A 23,675-nucleotide genomic window follows, 5' to 3' on the forward strand; every position below is an offset into this window, starting at 1 on the left:
GCTCATCACCAACGCCACATCATGACTGCTAAAGCCACTGCTGCTGTCCTAGTGCTCTATCTGCACTCTACAACTGCTCTCACTGGCACCTGCTACCCTGCCCCCACTCCCAAGTCTCCCATGTGGCTCAGTCAGGCCAGGTCTCCACTAACAATGCCTGTGTGCCACTGCCAGCACTGAGCTCCTCCTAGGACTTGACCCAGATCGGAGTGTCAGCTGGAGAAGTTCAGCCCTCAGTTCAGTCCCAGCCAGGCCTCAGTACTTCTCCGTGGCCGCAAACAGGGCCAGAAACAGGAGCCAGCAGTCTGCAGAGCTCTGCTCTAAGTGCACACTGATTGCATAGTGTGCATAACTGCAGTCTTTTGGGAAACTCAACAACACTCAAGCCCAGATAAAAACAAATGTTTTAATTTTAATTGTGTAATGCTAGACTGCTGGTGGGCTTCTTAGGCAGCCTTTGGCCAGGTTAAAATTAAAACAAAAAAGTTTTGTATTTAAGGTTGGTGGGTTTCTGGATGGCAATGGGCTCAGTGCTCAGATTAAAATAATAATAATAAAAAAGTATATTTCATGTTTATTTATTTATTTATGGGTTACTTATACCCCACATTTTCCCACTCATGCAGGCGCAATGTGGCTTACAGAAAATTAAATAAAAATTACAAAGCAAAAGCTTAGGAAAGTGTAAAAGAAGCAAACAGGGGAGGGGAAAACTAACAGCATGAGCTAGGCAGGGTAAGGGACAGGGGATGCATCAATCAACAGTGTAAGTTGGGGAGTAAGTCTTAGCAAAGAAGTATGTCTTTAACAACTTCTTGAAGAGGGCATGGTCCACTTGAGTTTTAAGGTGGCGAGGTAGAGCTTTCCAGTGTTTGGGACTCCAGTAGCAGAAGGACGAGGCGAAGATCCTCTTGTACTTGACACCCTTATAACTCGGAAAGCGGAGGTGGAGATAGGACCGAGCAGTAGGGTTGGCATTTCTAGGTGGAAGGTCGATCAAGGGGAACATGTATTCCGGGGCAGCCCCATAGATGACTTTATGTGTTAGGGAGCAGATCTTGAAAGCAATGCGCTCCTCTATAGGCAGCCAATGAAGTTTAAAGTGCAAGGGTGCGGCGTGAGCAAAGCGTCTTTCTCTAAGTATGAGTCTCGCCGCAGTGTTCTGAGCCGTTTGGAACTTTTTCAATAAGGAGGCCTGACAACCCACATAAATTCCACTACAATAATCCAAATGGGATAGGACGAGCCAGTGGACAAGGGTCTGAAACAAACATGTTGATGGGAATGGTCTCTCTTCTTTTTTTGGGAACCTTTATTTTGTTTTATAAATTGTAACCTGGGGATTACCTGGCACTGCAGACCGTTGTTGTTGTTTGATAGATTTCATTTGACTCGGATATCCCCAAAAGGGTTGAAGCCATTTCTTAAAAAGGCAGTGCTGGTAGGTAAAAAGTTCATCTTACATCTATGGATCACAATGGATGGCCCACTACTCTCGCAATGGCGTGCAAGGATGATTTTTCTTTGCTCTTTGGAGCGTAGAGCTGTGAGTGACCTAGCCTCACCTAGAGGGGTTATATTCTGTCAGATATGGGCCCCGTTCTGGGACTCCCTAACGTCGGTGGCATAGAGCAGGATACTTAACTCGAAAGGAGTGGTATGTTATGGTTCATGGCACGGCAGTCGGGGGAGGGGGTGGGAGAGTGGCTGGGGGGGTCTGTTTTCACAATAGTTAAGAAAGGGGAAGGGGAGGGGAAAGGTGGGGGGTGTTGTAGAGTTAAAAGAGGGGGATGGATTTTGTAAAGGGTGATAATACTGTATTGAATGATTGTTGGATTTATTGAACACTCTAGTATGGTATAGGTATTAAGATATGTGGCCAACATTCAAAAGATTGTAATATAAGAGGGGGGAGATTTAAGAGGGGGGGGGGAGTTGAGGTTTAATGAAAAATGATTGATGGTTTAAGATTTCGTTTGTTTAAGCTATGCAACTGTAATTTCTTGCGTTTGTACCATCCCCACCCAGAACCCATTAATTATGTATGTGAGGTTTATGTTGATGCAGGGCAGCTGTTGGGCAGACTACTTAGAAATCCATCATCAAGTGCATTCTAAGACATTATTGTGAAGTATCCCAAGAAACACTATTCATACCTCTATATACATAATGCTCACCCATATTAGCTCTGGGCCCACCCAGAATGTCAGGTCTGGCTACGCCACTGATGCTGAGTGGACAAAACAGGACGCATAGACAGCAGTCTATCTTTGACCACTAAAACATAAGCCAGTTAGTGCTGAAAATCAGCATAGCCAGTTAACTTATTAGCTGCCAAAATAAACCCAGACATTCAATACTGGTCGCTAGATACGCCCCGACACTGAATATCCGGGTTTAACAATGGTAGCACACAGCAAACATGCTGCCTGCTGCCAGCTGAATATTGGGCAGTAAAAATTTTCCTGATCATTTTTTAAATCCCTAAAATTGATAAAGCCTTGTATCCATTAACAGAATCTGCCAAGGCAACTAAACACATGCACCAAAACTACACTGTTTTCTCTAGTGTTCATACAAAATGGTACCCTCATGACTATATTTAACATTCTTGGCAAGCATCTCCCAAGCATCACACATGCACGAGAAGTCCCAGCCTGCTGCTCAGAGCTGGAAACAAGAACGGGGTGCAGCAGAAGCCTATTTACTTGATGAAGGGGCTCAGCATCCCTGCAAGCAAAGTAAAAGAGAATTCAGTAGGGGGTATGAGCCCACATTTTGGGAGTGAGATGGTAAAGTAGCCAAGGGGGGACTACTTTAACAGCCGGCTCTCAAAATTCTTAAAAACTTAGCAAATGGCTCTCGCAAGCCTGTGAGAGCCCACTCCAGCACACCACTGGAGGCACTGGAGTGTTTGTTCTGCGTTAGTTTTGGCATGTGCTTGTGATAAGTGTGTGGTTATTGTTTTTTCTTTTTTGAGGAGCAGTGGGGAGTGGGCATTTCTGCGCTAACCAGTTAGCGCATCTACATTACTGTGCACTAACTGGTTAATGCACGGTTAATACAGGAGTCCTTTTCACCTCCTAAATAGGTGGCAGTAAGTGATCCTGTGGTGGTAGCATTAGTGCAAGGCCATTAATGAAAATAATAGAATAAAACACAGTAAAATGGCCTTAGCACGTGGGAAAGACCTGTATAAGACAAAACTAAGACAAATTCTTACCACAGCTTAATAAAAGAATCCCTTAGTAATTAAAATCTTACAGGGCGCAGGGTCTGAATACCATATTCTGCATTCAAGCCATAGAGAGACCAAGTAAAAGTTCAAGTTACTAGAACAAACTTCAATTCAATGTTCTATTTCTTCATAGCACATTTCAACTCTGGTGAGGTATTTCAGCCATTTCACTAACTGTATTCTGTTGCAGTGAAAGAGAACATGAGAGTACTGACATTAAGGAAATTTACACAGCTCTGAGTATGGTGATTAAATGGTTGTCAAACCTTTTTTCAGGTTTTGCTCATCAAATGTGTGAATTATAATCATGCTGGGTTCATTTTATATTTGATCAGTATTTTAAATCTGCTTCTGCAGCCTGTTTCTCAAAAAGAAAATAAACCCTGTACAACACAGGGATGAACTTGTGAAGAAAACCTAGATTCATTCTGATTATTTAAATATGAAGCAATCTCTTTGAGTGCTTTTTTAGATAAAGGGGTGGAATGCAAAAAGCATGAAAAATAACACATTGCATTGTTAACAGCTCTCCCTGGTTTGCATTTGAACAGAGAATCTAATAAAGCAAGGTGAATATCATGACAGGGTTTTTTTTTTTGTTAAACCACTCAAACAAGAAAATTATAAGAAAGCACTGCACTCACCTGTAGAAGTACGAACATCCCCTAACTGTATTGTGAGTGAAATGCTCCTGAGACTTCTCATTTCCAAAGTCTTCCAGGGGGTCTGACCACAAGATATCGCACATGGGTCCATATGCAGGTGGTTCTTTGAATCGATCTAACTAAGAAAAACAGAAGAGAGACAGAGAAAGGGGGAGAGAAAGAGACATACTAATCTTTTGCAAATACTCCACAAGTGTGCACACACAGAAGAATCCTGAGGAACAGACTGCATCTCATGACTTGGTTGCTGGCACCTTCATCAAGCACGTACTAATGCAATGTACAGAACACTTAGCCAAAAAAAATGCAACCCGAGGAATGAAGGGGTCATGAACGATTGGGACTAGGATAAATTCTTGTTCTAAATAATAAGAAAACAGAATTACTAGCATCTACTGTAGGGAGACAACAGAGATGAGAAAATTAGTGGAGGTAGTACACACTGCTACCTATTACACACTGCTGAATAATAAGTCCTTTTAATTTGATATGATGTACAGAGCTCTAACAGCCATGCTGGTCCTAGAGCAAAATAGAATTTTAGTTAGGTTCTTATACCTTTTACTGAACTAACCCAACAGGGCTCATTTTTGAAACAGAAAAACATCCAAAAAGCAGCAGATGGACTTTTTTCTGCCAAAATCTCCTAATCGCTATTTTCAAAACCCATTTTTAAGTCATTTGTCTATGCAGTTCGTATGCAGTGTCCAAATCAGAAGGGGGCGTGCTGGGGCGGGATTTGGGCATTCCCAAAACTTGAATGTTTCTCTGCTATTATGGAACAAAGCAAAAATGCCCAGGGTTAAAAGTCAGATATTTCGATCGAGATCTGTTTCAATCACATCTAAGTCATAAAAAGGTGCCTTAAGTGACCAAATGACCACTGGAGGAGGGATTAAGGCATGATCCCCCTTATTCCCCCAGTGATCAAAGATGTGAAAGAAACAGTACATACCAACCTCTATGTCATCTTCAGATGTTATGGTCAGTCATATTAGAGCAGAAAGCAGGTCCCTAGAGTAGCCTAATGGTCGGTGCAGTACACTATAGAGAAGGGGACCCAGACCCATATCCCACTCTGTTACACTTGTGGTGGAACTTGTGAGCCATCCAAAACTCACCAAAAACCTACTGGAGAGGAAAACAGTAACGGAATTCAAACATGCGTGGGATAAACATAAAGGAATCCTCCTCAGAAGGAAGGGATCCCCAGAAGCTTAGCCAGCGGTGGGAGGCAGGGCTGGTGGTTGGGAGGTGGGGATAGTGCTGGGCAGACTTATACGGTCTGTGCCAGAGCCGGTGGTGGGAGGCAGGGTGGGTGGGGATAGTGCTGGGCAGACTTATACGGTCTGTGCCCTGAAAAAGACAGGTACAAATCAAGGTAAGGTATACACAAAAAATGGCACATGTGAGTTTATCTTGTTGGGCAGACTGGATGGACCATGCAGGTCTTTTTCTGCCGTCATCTACTATATAGGTGACACCTTCAGCCATTGTAGTGGTGTACAGTTGGATACAGTAGGTTTTTGGTGGGCTTTGGAGGACTCACCATACAACAGAACGGGGTAATGGTGAGATGTATACCCGGACCTTTTATGTAAAGCCCACTGCAGCACCCCCTAGGGTGCCCCACTCTCTGCTAGAATGTCTGTGTGGCCAATCTATTAAGAATGCTGGTTCCTCCTACATCTCAATGGCTTGTTTCTGTGCATTTTTCACTTTGATGTTTTTCTTTCGATAATGATCACAAAAGAAAAACACACTGAGCACAAAACGTCTAGGAAATGGCTATTTTTCAAAACAAAAAGTTAGACATTTTTTCTGGTTCAAAAATCGCTATGTTCACCACTTGATTTCTGGACATTTTCAGCAAAACATTCAAAATCGGATTTAGACAACATATCAAAAATGCCCCTCCACATGAACTAGAAATGGAAGGAAGACCATAGGGGCATCCTGATCAGTTTTTAATTCATGGAATCAATCTAGTGTGCTGTGAAAAGGGGGCAAAACAGCTACACTGGCAGCTGAAATGACCACAGACACTCTTCTGCTTACAGAAAAATCACCTTAGACCAACCTAAGGCCCATCACTGAATTTTATGTGGCTCTCAAAACCATGAGAAGTATACACAAAAGACAGCCCCCATAAACATCATTAACCAGAGTTTGGCAATTGTAAATATTGTATTTTGTAAATATTTTCAGAATAGTGGCAGAGATCTCATTACATTTTTAAAAGTAATGACAGAAATATACAGTAACAGACCATGTTGGTAGTCATTTATGTTCTTTCAGTCATCACTGAGTTTTGTTTGCAGTGAATTATATGGCACATTTGTTAATTTTCTGTTTGCAGCCTGCTAGGGATAGTACCGACATTCATGCGGTCCCTTCTGTGTATAAAGTTGCCTGCCACTTCCTTAGACTTTCAGATAAGCAAGCTGCTTGCTTGTTCTCTTTGCTAGATGCCATTTTCATATATGCATATGTTATATGCTGATCTAAAATTATTTCCCCCCTCATATTCTGTTTCTCATAGTTTGGGATTGCAGAGAAATACATGAAAAAATCTTTGATATGCCGATCATTCCAAGTGTCAATTTAGAGGGTCAATATACTTTGATAAAACTTTGAGACCAATTTATGGTCCTACACACCCAACTGGCTCCTTTATTATATATATATTCACTGTTGAGTCAACATTTCTTGCAGCTTTACTGAATTAAAGTTGGCCCTCCCTCAATTAATCTCACCTGCAACCCAGCTGCATTAGTTCTTCCCAGTCCTGGTTTCACTGTTTTAGCTAAAAACCTCTTGCCTGTCTATTTTAATGTGTGTATGTCTTATATAGTAATGTAACAAATGACAGTAGATCAAGATCTATGTGGTCCATCCAGTAGACCCAGTAAGGTCCTTAGCCTTTGTTTTTTCTTTCTTTTTTTTTTTTTTTGGGGGGGGGGGGGGGGGGGTTAAGACTGCTGTTTATTGCAGATTACTCTCCTTCCCATAGCTTCTTAGAAATACAAAAGGCATTTCTGTTGTTGTTGTTTTTTTTGTTTTTAATGACGCACTCTGTAGTTCGTTTCCACCTTCTTGCTTTTTATGGATCCAATAGGGCTGACATTCAGACCACGGGAGGTAGTCAGGCTGCCTACCATAGTCAGCGCTGAGCCTGGATATTCAATGCTGGGCCACTGAATATCTGGGTGTTTTTGGGCCCATTTAGATTTAACCAGCCAAGTTGATATTCAGTGCCTCCTAGTTAAGTTTAAACTGGCCAAAGATATTCCATTTATTTTGGTGGCCTAATTTGGCCGCCAAACTTAGCTGGCAATGCGCTGAATATCAGCAGATAACTGGTTATATCGCATGATATAACTGGCTATCCGCTAAGCACTAACCGGCAGTATTCAGCAGGACATAACCGGCTGTCTCCTGCTAAATCTTGACTATATCTTATGTCTCTCTCTGCATAGCATTACATAGTGCTATACAAAGGAAGATAATATCATCAGTTTATGAGGTCACATATGTACGTCCTTACTTTAACATCTGAAGATAAAAGGTACATCTTTTGATTATTCTTATGGTGGACCAATAAAAGTTATTTACCTAGGGCTTCTATTCTCAGGTGTTTATAAATTTAGGGGGATCGATATTCAGCCAGCAATAGTGAGCATATTTTTAGCCACTGCTGGCGTTATTCAATGCTGGGCCCTGTCTGGGCCCTGGCACTGAATATACAGGTTTATGCAGCCAGCTATCTCTTACACGGTTAAAAGTAATATTCAGCACTTAACAGCATAAGTGACACTGACTTTCTGCGGTCCAATTTGACTGCCAAACTTAGGCAATTAAGTGCTGAATATTAGAACTAATCTGAATGAGTGGTGACTCCACTCCTGGACAGCCCACAAAATAGCTGGCTTTGAGTTAAGCAGTCTGTGGTGATATTCACGGCACTAATCGGACTTACATTTACCAGGCTACTGTGTTTTATTTCATGTTAATTTTCTTTTTTTGATTTTATTATGTATATTGATTTATACGCCACCTAGTACTTTTTGATAAAGAGGTCTAGAGACTGTGAAAATAAGTAAATAAATATCAGTGGATAGCTCCAAACAAGCAATTTAACCGGCCAGTTAAATCGCTTTGAATATTGACCCCTAAGTGTTCCTTTTTCAGCTAATTAGGGGTACTTTGAGGGTACAGAAATCTGTGTTCATTGGTTATTGCACCACAGGTGCTAATTTCTGGGTACCTTTCCTAGTGGAATTAAATATGTACATTTCTGTCCCTTAGGAGCTGTCCATATAGAAAAGGCACAAACACTGAGTGGAGGGAAAAATACAGGGAAGGAATGGGGTGTTTATCTGATGTTTAATAAACACCTATAAACCTAAAATCAGAAGGTCTAAATATAACGTACTAACATTCTAATTTCATTCTGGTTATTGATGGTAAACAAGGCCATTCAAAATTGAAGCTTTTCAAACCGAATAATTCTTAGGCCGTGAGCAAAACAAACTTAGTAGCGACAGACTATCAAGTTGATATGTGCACCTGTCACCACTTTTACTTTCTTTAGATTACAAAGCGCAGGGCAACAAAGAATTTAGACACCCACTATATACCATTTTAATGGTATTTTACAGATGAGTGATTTTTTTTTCATGATGAAAAACAACATTAAAAAGAAAAAAAAAACTTTTGAAGGACATATTGCCTTTTTACTTGAAAATGACTGCCATAAAAAATTCATCACAAAGCCTAGACTTTCAAAATTTCTATTGCCTTTAAATAATTCACATCTTTATATCTCTAACACATCCAAATGAAACAACACCTTCATAAATGTGCAGAGTGTTTTCTTCCCACAAGATTACCAGAGACAGAGGGGCCTCTGAAGTAAGCATTTTCTTTGACTTTGTGTCTATGGGAAACAAGTGTGAAGTGGAGGAGTGGGCTACTGATTGTAGCACCAGGCTAAGAATGAGGGAAGCCAGGTTCAAATTCCAATTCCAATCTGTCACGAAACACCTAGCCACCCACCTGGGGTTACCCCACGGTCACTTAGAGGGTCTATCCCCGGCACAGCTCAGGTCCACCTGCACCTGCTGCTTGTGCTCTGCACCCTCCTCCCACCAACTGGGTCACAACCGCCTCTGGGCAAGTCTTCTGCTCTCAAATTATCCCCAGTGGTCCCATAGTTCCCAGAAAGCACTCACAGACCCAACACACAAACCACCAGGATTCTTTATCAGTCCAGACAGGCAGAGGCAATACACTGAAAAGGAATGCTTACTGTCTTTAAAAATTGAACAATGAACCAAAAGAAGTGCAATTAGCAAACAATAACGGGTAACTGAAATATAGATCAATTATAACACTAATTAAATATGTGCTTACTTTCTAAAAATTACCTGAGAAGATCAGGATATATAACTGTTTGTTTACTGAGCCTCAGCAAAGAGATCCTGCTGTCTTTTCTCCCTAAGACTAGAGGCAAAATCAGGGCCGCCGAGAGGGGGGGACGGGGGGACAAAATTCCCCGGGCCTCCAGGGGTGCCCGGCGCCGGAGTCCCACCCGCCCTCCGTCATCAGGACCTCTCGCCATCTGGGGCCCCACGGCGCTTCCTGACGCTCCCTCCCTACCACATCGTTGCGACGCTCAGCTTCATTTTTTCCAGCCGCCCTGCATTTAAAAAGTTGCAGCGGCGGCAGCGAAAAAACAGACTCGCCTCTTCTTTAAGCCCTTCCCCTTCTCTTTCAGCGTGCACTGATGCACTTTCTGGTTTCCGCGAAGGCAGCACAGTGCACGCTGAGAGAGAAGGGGAAGGGCTTAAAGGAGAGGCGAGCCTGCTTTTTTGCCGCCGCTGCAACTTTTTAAACGCAGGGCGGCTGGAAAAAATGAAAAAAGAAGTCTCTAAAATTTTTTAATACCAAAAAAAGAAGGAAGCAATAACCGGAATGGATCATGTGGTTTTGTTCTGTCATAATAGAGTTGATGATGGATATTTTTCAACATCAATATTAATATAAGATTTAGGCACAAGGTCCCTAAATATGGAAAATAACTGTCTAGATGAAGAACTATCTATTAAAGAGGTAAAATATGATTTTTTTTTTAGCATCACCGATTGCTCTTTTATACATTTTCATCATTTTTTTTTCCATTCTAATTTAAACTGTTTATCATGGGTTCCACACCATTGATGTTCTAGGTGTTGACAACTGGTTTTTAGTTTTGCAAGATTCTCAGTAAACCATTTTACTTTATGGGATGATGGTATTTTTTTTGTCAATGGAGCTAATGTGTCTGCAGTCTCAGGCAGAACCCTATGCCAATTGCTAGAGGAATCCTCAGGATCAGAAAAATCAAAAAGTAGTTGAGATATAGCTATATTCTAAAAATTATCTCCATCTATACGTCTCCTAAAGGTTTTAAAAGAGAGAGGTCTCTCATTACAACTTTTGAGATAAAACAAATTCAGACAAAAAATGGTCCGATTATGCTGATGCAGAGACTTTTCTACAATACCTGCAGAAGCGCATATTTGCCAGCTTGTGCAGCAGGAGCAGCCAGGAGTGTCACAAGCCAGAAATGCGCCTTGAAAGACATGCCCTAGTGCTCCCATTGTGCTTCTGCCCCACCTACTTTACTACTACTACTACTACTTATCATTTCTAAAGTGCTACTAGACGTACGCAGCGCTGTACACTTGAACATGAAGAGACAGTCCCTGCTCGACAGAGCTTACAATCTAATTAGGACAGACAAACAGGACAAACAAGAGATAAGGGAATATTAAAGCAAGAATGATAAAATAAGGGTTCTGAACAAGTGAATAAGGGTTAGGAGTTAAAAGCAGCATCAAAAAGGTGGGCTTTTAGCTTAGATTTGAAGACGGCCAGAAATGGAGCTTGACGTATCAGCTCAGGAAGTCTATTCCAGGCATATAGTGCAGCAAAATAAAAGGAACGGAGTATGGAGTTAGCAGTGGAGAGAGGAGAGTTGCTGGACATGGATAGATGGAGGAGAGGGTAGGAGAAATGCTGGACATGGATGGAAATGAGGGAAGACAGGAAGGAGATGCACATGGATGGACGGGAGAGGAGAAATTCTGGATACGGATGGAGGAGAGGGGAGAGTTGAAATGCTGGATATGGATGGAGGAGAGGGAAGAGAGGACATGAGATGAACATGGATGGAGGGGAGGAGAGAGAGGAGAAATACTGGACATGGATGGAGGAGAGGGAAGAGAGAGGAAGGAGATGCATCCTGATGGAGATGAGGGAAAGGGAAAAGAGGAGAAAAACTGCACATAGCTGGAGAAAATAGGCAAAAGCTGGATCCACTCTATACCTCCTCCAGTCAAGTCCACGGACGACCCAGCTTTTACCTATGGATGTAGGGCAAGAAATGAAGAAGAAAGAAGGAAAGTAAAGAAAAGAAATAAATGGAAAGGAAACCCTGGAAGTGGACTACTGCAACTTACTCCTCACCGGCCTCCCACTTAGCCATCTATCCCCCCTTCAGTCTGTTCAGAACTCTGCTGCACGTCTCATATTCCGCCAGAACCGATATACTCATATCACCCCTCTCCTCAGGTCACTTCACTGGCTTCCGATCAGATACCGCATTCAATTCAAGCTTCTCCTTCTTACCTACAAATGCACTCAGTCTGCTGCCCCTCACTACCTCTCTACCCTCATCTCCCCTTACGTTCCCGCCCGTAACCTCCGTTCACAGGATAAATCCCTCCTCTCAGTACCCTTCTCCACCACCGCCAACTCCAGGCTCCGCTCATTCTGCCTCGCCTCACCCTATGCTTGGAACAACCTTCCTGAACCCTTACGCCAAGCCCCCTCCCTGCCCGTCTTCAAGTCTTTGCTTAAAGCCCACCTCTTCAATGCTGCGTTCGGCACCTAACCCTTACCGTTCAGTGAATCCAGAATGCCCCAATTTGACTGCCCCTATCGGACCGACCGTTCACTTGTCTATTAGATTGTAAGCTCTTTGAGCAGGGACTGTCTCTCTTTGTTAAATTGTACAGCGCTGCGTAACCCTAGTAGCGCTCTAGAAATGTTAAGTAGTAGTAGTAGTAGTAGAGTTAAGGGAGCAGATAGAGAGCAGCAGAATCAGAGACTGGGACCAACATGATCTGAAAAACAGTCACAAGACAACAAAGGTAGAAAAAAAATCATTTTATTTTCATTTTAGTGTTTAGAATATGTCCAATTTGAGAATTTACATCTGCTGTCTTATTTTGCAATGTATAGCAATGTTCTGTTTTTCTGGTTTTGTGCTGCATGCAGAATATGTATGCTAATTTGGTTTCTGTCATTTTGGGTATACTGGAGCGGGGAGGGGTGGGTGGGCCCCAGCGAACTGGTCTGCACAGCTCCCTGCAGTTGCTAAGACCGGCCCTGTCCGTCATCGACCGTCTGCCACCAGGCCGGGCCCCCTGCATTGAAATCACAGCGCCTCTCACCTCCGTGTGAAAGCGCTGCAGGTAGCAGCAGATCGCCTCCCTTCGGGCTTCCTTCCCTCTCTGTGTCCCGCCCTCATGGAAGTTATGTCAGATGAGGGCGGGACACAGGAAGGGAAGGAGGCCCGAAGGAGGGAGGCGATCTGCTGCTGCCTGCAGCGCTTTCACATGGAGGTGAGAGGCGCTGTGATTTCAATGCAGGGGCCCGGCCCGGTGCCGGGCGGAGGGGGAGCGGCAGTGAACTTAGGGGGGGCGGGGGTGGCCTTGTCCCGGGCCTGGCCCAGTCTCTTGGCGGCCCTGGGCAAAATCAGTACACTCTAAAGGAAATGAGCTCCTCGGTCAATCAGAGCCCAGTCAACAAGGGTTAAAAGTATACTGCTGATTGCTTCCTGCTTGTGTAAAGAAAAAGAACATTCAGTTCCCTGTAACAGCTTTACAGCAAAGAAATACCACCTGCTGGCCAAATGGGAGAAATACACTTCAGGACAAAATTAAAGCATGGAAATATCTAATACATTTTACAGGCTTAAAACACACCGAGGGGCATTTTCGATATGACGTCCAAATTCTGAACAGGAAAGATGGTCATTTTCGAAAAAGAAAAACATCTATTTTTTTTTCCGAAAATACTATGGATGTTTTGTGATTTGGACATTTTTTTTGGTCCATTTTGGAAAAAAAAAAAACATCCAAGTGCAAAATGTACAAAATCAAGCCATTGGGATGTAGGAGGAGCCAGCATTTTTAGTAGACTGGTCCCCCTGACTTCCCAGGACAGAAATAGGGCACCCTAGGGGGCAGTGCAGTGGACTTCATAAAATACTCCCAGGTACACATCTGACCACTGCTCCCTTACGTAGTCTGCTGAGCCCCCCCCAAAACCCACTCAAAACCCACTACCCCCAACTGTACACCACTACCATAGCCCTTACTGGTGAAGGGGGCACCTATATGTGGGTACAGTGGGCTTCTGGTGAGTTTTGGAGGACTCGCAGTTTCCTTCACAATTGTAACAGTTAGTGAGAGGTAGGAGGCTGGGTACACCTGTCTGCAGTGCACTACACCCACTACTAGACTACTCCAGGGACCTGCATGCAATTCTGATGGACCTGAGTATAACATCCGAGGGTGGCACAGAGGCTGGCAAGTAATGTTTTTCATCACATTTTGGGGGGTGGGAGGGGGTTAGTGACCACTGGAGGAATAAGGGGAGGTCTGTCCTGATTCCCTCCAGTGGTCATCAGATCATTTAGGGCATCTTATTCGTAATAAAAACAGATCTAGCTCAAAATGTCTACGTTTTAGTCCTGGACGTTTTTGTTTTGTTCCATTATGGCTGAAAAAAGTCTGAGTCTTAGGAATGCCCAAGTCCCGTCCCCTTGAGATAAAAACAGGTTTCGAAAATACTGATTTGGACGTTTTTGTGAGAAAAACGTCCAAATGCAGACTTACGTAACTTTTTAGACGTTTTTCTCTTTTGAAAATGATCCTGTTTCTTCACACAATCCTTCTGATCTTGGGAAGTCACAATCCTCTACTGGCTGAGGTCCAAATCTAGGAACTCTTTAAGTGCTTAAGTTTTTGCACTTATTGAGCCTTGACAGCAAACATTAATGCGTGGTCTGTGCAGTAACTGTTGGGGGTGTGCCTAGCATGTCTCCTCCAGTTACTGCACAGAAATGTTCTCTACTGCGCACTAAGGGGTCCTTTTACCAAGCTTAAAATAGCTTACTGTGGGGCACATGAGGCATCCCTCGGTAAAATCCTAATGTGTGCGCGCTACCCATGTGCTAAAAAGTACATTTTATTTTTTAGCCAAGGGGGCGTGTCTGGGATGGCTAGTGGGCGTGTCTGTGTTAATCAGTTAGGGGCCCTTTTACTAAGCTGAGGTAAAAAGGGCCCTGCGCTAGCAGCGGGGGCCATTTTTTGCCATGTGCTGAGGCCCTTTTTACTGCAGTGGGTAAAACAGCTGAAAAAGACATGGCTATGCAGTAAGATTGCTCTTACCGCATGGCCATGCAAGGGGGGGCACTTACTGCCACCCATTAAGGTGTGGTAAGGGCTCCCGAGCTAACCCGGCGCGCAGCGTTGCCCAATTACTGCCAGGAAACCTCTTGCAGAAATATTTTTGGAATATTTACGCTAGCGCCAGAAATGTTGCATGCTGTGGGTCAAACTACCACTGGAGCCTGTGTTGGGCCAGCAATAGCTTCAGACTGGCACGTGGTAAGCCCGTGGTCGGCTTACCGCTGCTTAGTAAAAGGGCCCCCTTAGCGCAGCCATACTGCCCCACACTAAAAGAGCCCTTACCACCTACAAAATGGGTAGTGATAAGGGCCCACACACTGATGGCAATATTAGTGCGTTACCATTAATGCCAAAAATAGAAAATTGGCCACTTATCACAGCTTTGTAAAAGGGCTCCTAAGAATTTTCACAGGAGGCATTAAGTAAACCCATGCTACCTACATGTGTCACGTCTGTGGTCGTGACCCCTCTCAGACTTATCTTATTTCTGGGGGTCAGCTTCTGAGCTGGCTTCTGTCCATCCTTTCTGAGTTAGTTCTGTCTCTGTGTGCTGGCTGCTTCCAGCGTGTCTCTAATTACTCCACTATACTGCACCTGAGTGTGTTGCCTGACTTAGCTCTGTCTCTGTCTCTGTGTGCTGGCTGCTTCCAGCATGGCTCTGATTGCTCCACTGTGCTGCACCTGTGTATGTTGAGCCTCTCTATGCTTCAGTATGCTTTCTGCCTGTGTCTTGGTTTGTGCTCCCCTCGCCCTCTGGTGGCCAGAACCGGTGGCTGCCATAGACTGTCTTGCTGTCCCTACCCATTCCAGGCTTCAGCTCAGTCTGGTCCGGATCTTCCAGGTTGCCAGACTTTTCTTTCTTGTTTGTGCCTGCACAGCACCCGTAGCTGCCGTGTGATTGATGCAGCTGAGTCTCAAGCTGCTGCTGGGCTTATTAGCCATTTGGAAACTTCTGTGTTTGCCTTTGCATCGCCTAAGGTCCCTGGTATGCTGGTGTGCACTGTGCACTTCTGCCTAGTCCACTTTATTGTCTGAGATTCTTGCCTGATTATAGTCTAGTCTTTGTGTAGTTTATCATGTACTGTATTGCTTGTTTCCCAGTCTTGTTTCTTGTTTGTGTTTCTCTGTCTAGTTCTTGGTTATCTGTGTTTCTTGGCTGCCTGGCAGCTTTCAGTTCTGTCTCTTACCTGTCTGTGTTTCCTTTCTTAGTGGCTGCTTTGCAGTTTTCAGTCCTGACCCTTAAGCCTGTCCATTTCCTGCCTAGTGTAGTATTGTTTGTCTGTGAGTTCTAGCCCAGTTTCCTGCCTTGCTGCCCATGTATATTCCTTTCCCCTCTGACCCTTAGTCCTACCCTGTTCAGCCTAGTTGGTTTCCAGTTCCTGCCCTGTTGGCCACCTGCACCTGGGGGCTCAACCCCTGGGGAATGGTGGTCAAGTGCAGGTGAAGTCTAGCTGTCCCTGCCAGAGTTCTGCCTTGTCTCTGGTGTGGGGTGGTTTTGCCTACCGCTGCTGCTCCTCGGCAGTGGTCCAAGGGCTCACGAACCCAGGTTCTGCCTTGAAAGCCTGACAACATGCAGTAAGGACCCTGTGCTAGCTGCAATGTACATTCCACATTCATGCTCCACCCATAACAAAATGGAATAGAAAAAAGATGCAAATCGCCAATGGCAATGTTGAGAAAAATAATTTATTCACCACATTATTTAAAATAGGCCTATTTTAAATAATGTGGTGAATAAATTATTTTTCTCAACATTGCCATTGGCAATTTGCATCTTTTTTCTATTCCATGCTGGATCTTGAAAATTGCCTGCCTATTTGTTTTCTTGGACCACCCATAACAGAACATGCAATTATCATGTGAATAAAAAGCTTGTGTGTGCTGTCATGCCAGCATGGTATCAATTACCTCATTCATGAGCTAACAGCATGTGCTAATTCACATGTTAACTTCTTAATGTACTTCAGTAAAATGGCCCCTCAGATTGTAAGACTTCTGGGAACAAGGAAATACTTAGCACTCCTGAATGGAATTCACCTTGAACTGAAAAGGCATGAGCTACATCCAAAAATGTAAGTTCAGTACACAGGTCCCACAGAATTATCACAGTAAGAAACATTTCAGAAAAAGTTCATGAGACTAAACTGAGGCACTGAAACAGAAACCAAATATTTTAAAAGCCATCATAAAACAGCATTGAGAGGTGTTTTCTGGGATACAGTTAGTTTTTAAATGTTGATTTCTAATTAGCCTTAACATTGCAGACCAAATCTAAATTTCACTGCAAAGAATAATGTTGAGAGAATCAGAAATAGGTAGCATGTACCTGCCAGAACTGAAGACTAATGACCAAAAGACATTCTACAGTGTTAATAGGATCTGGATTCACCATGGAACCTATGAAACTGGATCCTAGGAAGAGAGAGAACACTTATCCTCTGAAGGTCTTGTTGTTTCAACTCTCAGATTATCGTGAGAGTTATGTGGAAAATGAGAGATAACGGGAGCTAATTTCCTGTAATTAACACCAAAGCAAATGCGGTGAATAATTAGAAAATAGAATGTTTCTGTCAGGAATTATCTGATGGAATAAGCCCTCCACATCTCACAGTCAAACTGGTGCTTAAAAATGTGAATTCTTTTCATTTTCTTTTAATTCTGTTTCTAACTTGGCAGCACACTCCGCTGAAATAATTGCCCTTCCTGTCTGCATAGTTGCTCTTGCTTTCAGCCCAGGACCTCTAATGCCAGCTGCAGACTAGAGCTTAAGTAAACTAATCATAAAAGAATATATATATATATATATATATATATATATATATATATATATATATATATATATATATATATATATAAAGAGTTCCCCAGTATAATCATGGGAGTAAGAAAGCCAAGTTCTGTTGAGTCATCCTGATGTTATCAAGAGCAGCAGCACAAAAAACGTAGTACGGTGCTTGACCTATTTTAGAATGTTGAAATCAGAATTCAGATGTGGGGATGTGCTCAATTCTGGTAGAAAACAGATTGCTGGGGTTAGGTTAGGAAGTGAACGGTACCTCAAATGGTCTTTGTTGGACTTTTAACAGGTTGCAGCTAGTAAGGACAAGTATCTTTTGAGGAAAAGCTTATAGGCACGCAAGGTAGTTCTCATGTGCAGCTCCTTAGTTTATGTCTAGGGAAGCTAAAAGAATCTCGGTTGGAAAGAGAATAACTCCCAATGGAGAGTGGGGTAGGTTTCCTGTCATCAGAAAAGATCGATTACAGTAATGACATATCTACACGACAACTAGGAAACATGTGAACTGAATGCTATATCACACTCTTACAAATATATTATAAGCAGGCAGAACCTAGATTATCAGCTAACATTAACATTGTTTCTTGGGAACATCCTTTATAAAGAGATTCACCCAACAAGTATAACCTGACATAAACAACTTACAGTCTGTTAACAGCGTAACTATGGTAAAATGATCATATGTAAGCATAAAGAGGGCAGTTCTATAAAGGGCTCTAAAAATCTGGTGCTCAAAATCTGAGCTCTAAGATAGTATAATATAATGGCATATAGTATTTGGGTGCCAACATTTAGGAACCTAAATTTAGGCTACCGCCATTACACCATGAAAAAGGCAGGTGTAAATGTTGACACCTAGGCGCACAACTTGCAGTATTCTATAAGTCTGACACAATCTTGTCCCATGTCCTGCCCACCTGTGTGTACCCTTTGCAGTTATGCACTACAACACTTAGGCACTATTTGATAAGTTAGATCTGAGGGCCCTGTTTGTTAATGTGCGCTAGCGTTTTTAGCAGCGCACACTAACGCTACAAACACACATAGAAATATATGGGTGTCTTTAGCATTAGCGCGCTCTTAAAATGCTAGCGTGCCTATAGCATGACTTAGTAAACAGGGCCCTAAATGTCATTTACCCCTGTTTGGGTGCTTAACTTCTGGGGCACTATATAGAATTAGGGGAAAATGTAATCAATGAGGTAAACTCACAGACAGCCAAATTAAATCCTAGTAATAGCAATAACATGATACAGTGCCATGATATTATGGGCTTTCATACATCCTGCCAAAAACAGAAATGTCCGGACACTGAAAAATGCAATCTACTACTCAATTGGAAATAGTATAATTTCTCATTGAAAGGGTTATTCTATTAGAATTAAAAGAAACATATGAGGTTGGCTGTTACTTGGCTTTAGTTCACTCCATATAGAAAGCAATCCAATGTGTGATATATAGTTTCTCCTTATGCAGAAGAGGGAAAAATATTAGGATGACTAACATGTTAAGGCAGAAGTCTGATACTTCCATAGGCGGGAAATCCATAACATGTGGAGAGGAAGGCACCCAGTTGAAATAACATATCTGGATTTTCAGAATACATTTGATAATATTTTTTGTTTTTATTTTTGTTACATTTGTACCCTGCGCTTTCCCACTCATGGCAGGCTCAATGCGGCTTACATATTGTATACAGGTACTTATTTGTACCTGGGCAATGGAGGGTTAAGTGACTTGCCCAGAGTCACAAGGAGCTGCCTGTGCCTGAAGTGGGAATCAAACTCAGTTCCTCAGTTCCCCAGGACCAAAGTCCACCACCCTAACCACTAGGCCACTCCTCCATTCCCCCTTATCAGAGAATCTTAAGGAAACAAAATGGACATGAGTTAGGAGACCAGGCTTTTGTGGACTGCACAAAAAATAGAAACCAGAGAGTAGGACTAAATGATCAGTAATCCACATGAAAATGGGTCATTAGTAGGTAGAGAGGCATATTTTCAAAGCACTTAGCCTCCCAAAGTTCCATAGAAACCTATGGAACTTAGCCTCCCAAAGTGCTTTGAAAATATGCCTCAGAGTGTCCTAAGAGTCTGTACTGGACTGCTTAACAGATTAATAAATGATCTGGAGATTCAAGTGATGTGATCAGATTTGTGGATAGTGGAACATTATTCAAAGTCATTAAAACAGCAGAGGATTGCAAGGATTTGCAGAAGCCTCTTGTGAGACTAGGAGACTGAGCATCTAAATGTCAGATTAAATTTAATGCAGACAAATGCAAAGTGATGCACATGGGGAAAAATAATCCCAAGTACAGGTTTGAAATGCTGAATTCAGAGTAAAAAAAAATCACCACACAAGAAAATGATCATGGAGTCATGGTGGACAATAAATTGAAATTTTCAGCCCAGTGTGTCACAGCTGCTAGTTTAACAGAATGTGAGGGATTATGCAAAAAGAAATGAAGAACAAAACTGAGAATATCATTATACATCTGTATAGGTCTATGGTGTGACCACACCTTGAAATAGATAGGTTCAGAGAAGGGTGACTAAAATGATACATGGGATAGAACAACTGCCTTATTAACAGAGGCTAAACAGGTTTGTAGTGCTTTTCTTCTTGGAGAAAAGGCAACAGAGAGGAGCTGTGAGAGAAGTGATAAAGTCATACAGCAAGTGGGGTAGAATAGTTAAATAGGGAACAGTTGTTTAACCTCTCAGCACAAATGTAAGAAGACACACCATAAACCTAATGACCAGTAGACTGAATACAAATCATTAAACTTCTTTTTCATATAATGCCTGATAATTTTTGAAATTTGTTAATGGAAGATGTAGTCAAAACAACTAACATACCAGGATTCAAAAGATATTTGGACAAGTTCCTGGAGGAAAAGTTCATAACAAATATTAGCCATGTAAACTTGGTAGAAACATTATTCATCCCTGGAAACAAGCTATGACAAGTAGATCTACTTTATGAGATCTGCCAGATACATGTGCAAAATAGAGCAGACTACCCAAGAATAGAATTAAGGACCTGATAATTGTGACAGAAACAATGTCCAACATGACAGCAGTAGAAACAACTTTTCCAGTTGAAGCGCCTATAACAAAGACAGCCTACATGGAACTCTTTTAGGAACTTGTATTGTTCAAAGAAGGCTTATCTAAAACAGTAGGTGAAATCAAGTCAGAACTAAAGGCCTTAGATGACCAAATGACTAAAAATGAGATACACATCATGGAGCAAATTGACGCCACTATCGTTTTCCAAAAATCTTCAAAGAATAGAAGACCTAGCTAAAGAAACTAGAGAAAGACAGGAGGATCCGGAGAACTGAAAAAGAGATGCAACACTCAAATCTTTGGGTTCCCCAAAACAACTGAAAAAACTTCAAATAGTCCAAGAGATATAAGTGCTTTTTGTTCCTGGCAAAAAAATCAAAGTTCACATAGATAGAACTCATAAAAGCCTGGTGACACCTCAAAATAAACCTGATCAAAGACAAGCAGGTGCTGATGTAAAAAGTTCACAGCAAAAAAATTATAGAAAACCAAAATCTGATGAGTTGACCAGTATCACCAGAGCCAAGCCCAATACACGGTAGCTTCAAACATCAGAATGGAGAGAACCAACACCAAAAAGAAGAAAAGTTCTGGAAAGCAAACAACAACTTCAAATGTCAATACTGGATCTCAATGAGAAAGAGATGGACATCACAACACCTCCATAGTATAACTCTAGCCAACCTGAGACAAAGCTCTAATACAGGATTCTTCGGAGGAGTTAAGGGGATCCAAGATGGCTGCAGAGGCAGCAAAGGTTCTCTCTCTCCCCATGCCAAAGGTTTTATCCTCGATTAATTTTTGTGGTTTGCTTACCTCTTGTGGGAAAGCGTAGGGGCCAGACACGGACATATCCCATGGAAAAGTTGGCCCTGGTGACAGTGGGGCCAATGGGCCGCTTTGAGTAGTGGAGCTGGACTGATTGTGTCACCACAGGGGAGTACAGGGGAAGAAGAGCTGTCCTCTCTGCTTGACGCCAACGTCTTGCTGAGTCCAGAAATCAGGGATCCTCCTCAAAATCAAGCAATGTTGATGGAGGTGTGGGAGGACTTAACAGAACCCAAGGTGGTGAAGGATCAGGCCTCAACAGGGTCCGCCTCCCTGGGAGTTCAGCTGGAAGATGGAACCTCACATATTTGATGTCTTTGATGCCAATACAGACAACTTTGGATCGAGGAGAGAAGGAACAGAGATCTATCAAGAGACTACAAGTTGGGTGTGCTGCAGAAACCTGCATTACTTATTAAATCGAAACTGGTTACTTTGGACATTATCTGGGAAGCTCTACCTAAATTGGACCAGTCTATTTCAGGTAAACTGGAATTGCTGGCTACACAATTTCAGTCCCATGAAGGTGCATAAACAGAAGTACAACAAAAAGTTATTGGAAATGAGAAAGAGCTTAAAGTTGTGAAGACTGAGATTAAGAAGATTTCAGTGTATTGGAGACCTTTGAGATTTGTGAATTTTCCAAAAGTTCCATTAGTGGTACCTTTGTTAACACAAACTTTTTTTTTTTAGTATTGAAAATCCCTGAACAGTCTTGTCCTCCTCTTGCAAAGGTATATTATTTAGCTCCATGGATGGATGTCTTTTGATGAACTTAATGCTACTCAGATAAAAACTGGAGAGGATCAAGATTTTGTTCCAGCCACGTTAACAGTAAATTTTGTTCTTGACCTGGATAGGTCCTAATAATATCTAACATTCTATTTGCTTTTTTAGCTGCAGCAGCACACTGAGCAGCAGGTTTCAATGTATCATCAACGACGACATTGCTTTGACTCCTAACGTGGAACCTTGCATGACGTAGCTATAATTTGGGTTCCTCTTTCCCACATGCATCACTTTGCACTTGCTCGCATTAAACATCATCTGCCATTTAGATGCCCAGTCTCCCAGTCTCGTACGGTCCTCTTGTAATTTTTCACAATCCTCCCACGATTTAATGACCTTGAATAACTTTGTGTCGTCAGCAAATTTAATTATCTCACTAGTTACTCCCATCTCTAGGTCATTTATAAATATGTTAAAAAGCAGAAGTCCCAGCAAAGACCCCTGGGGAACCCCACTAACTACCCTTCTCCATTGAGAATACTGACCATTTAACCCTACTCTCTGTTTTCTATCTTTTAACCAGTTTTTAATCCATAATAGAACACTACCTCCTATTCCATGACTCTCCAATTTCCTCTGGAGTCTTTCATGAGGTACTTTGTCAAACGCCCTTTGAAAATCCAGATACACAATATCAACCGGCTCACCTTTATCCACATGTTTGTTCACCCCTTCAAAGAAATGTAATAGATTGGTGAGGCAAGATTTCCCTTCACTAAATCCATGCAGAATTTGTCTCATTAATCCATGCTTTTGAATATGCTCTGTAGTTTTGTTCTTTCTAATAGTCTCTACCATTTTGCCCGGCACCGACGCCAGACTCACTCCAACATTAAATATTGGGCCTGCACAACTGGTGGAACCATCTCTGGAGGATCTTTTAGGTAGGGGCATAGCCAGACCTTGTCGGGGGGTCCAGAGCCCAAGGTGGGGGGGAGCACATTTTAGCTCGCCTCCCCCGCCACTTTCGCCCCCCCCCCCCCACCGCCACAAGGTACCTATACTGGCGGGGGCCCTCAACCCCCGCCAGCCTTAGTCTTCTTTAGCGCCGGTCTCTGGCATGTTCGCTCACTTCACTGATCTGTGCTGTGAGACTTGACGTCCTGCATGTGCAGGATGTCAGGACTCATAGCACAGATCAGCAAAGTAAGCGAATGCACCGGAGACCGGTGCTGAAGAAGACTAAGGCTGGAGGGGCTTGGGGACCCTGCTAGCAAAGGTAGGTTGTAGCGGCAGCGAGGGGGGGGGGTCAAAAGTGGTGGGGGAGGGTCGGCGGGGGAGGGGGGAGGTCGAAAGTGGAGGGCTCCAGGACTAAATCTGTGGGGGCCCATGCCCCCGTGGCCCCACCAAGCTATGCCCCTGCTTTTAGGATCTCAATAAAATACTTCCGAACTATATCCAATAGAGAAATTGGAGATTTGGGAAAATTCAGAAATAAGATTTTTCCTTCCGATTTGATTCTCCAGATACTCTATTTTAATGAGTATAGCTTATCCTTTAACAGAACCATATTGGTGACATGAAGGTCAGCTATCTTAGCCTCCGAAGAACCAATCTGGTTGGAATGTTGCTCAAGAGTCTTATTGTGAGCAGCAACAGTTCCAGATACCTGATTAATCTGTGAGGAAAAAGACTCAAAAACCTCGAGAAAAAGTACTGAGAATCTGTAAGGCCTCCCAAATAAAGTCCATTGTGACAACTTTAGGTCTTACCAACTCCAATTGCCTCGGGAGGATAGGAGGCAACGATTCCCCGACT

The 23,675-nt window shown here is 42.8% G+C and overlaps 1 protein-coding gene across 5 annotated transcripts in view; it reads right to left on the reverse strand.

The window, feature by feature from the left end:
- Nucleotides 1-23,675, reverse strand: part of PPP3CA (protein phosphatase 3 catalytic subunit alpha) — a 743,055-nt gene that overhangs the window by 177,655 nt on the left and 541,725 nt on the right. For all 5 annotated transcript variants that reach the window (XM_030190749.1, XM_030190747.1, XM_030190748.1 and 2 more), the window contains exon 6: nt 3,883-4,022. In XM_030190749.1, the coding sequence (XP_030046609.1) occupies nt 3,883-4,022 (140 nt within the window). The remainder of the gene's footprint in view (nt 1-3,882; nt 4,023-23,675) is intronic.

Source organism: Microcaecilia unicolor, chromosome 2, assembly GCF_901765095.1.
Source record: "Microcaecilia unicolor chromosome 2, aMicUni1.1, whole genome shotgun sequence".
Lineage (NCBI taxonomy): Eukaryota > Metazoa > Chordata > Amphibia > Gymnophiona > Siphonopidae > Microcaecilia > Microcaecilia unicolor.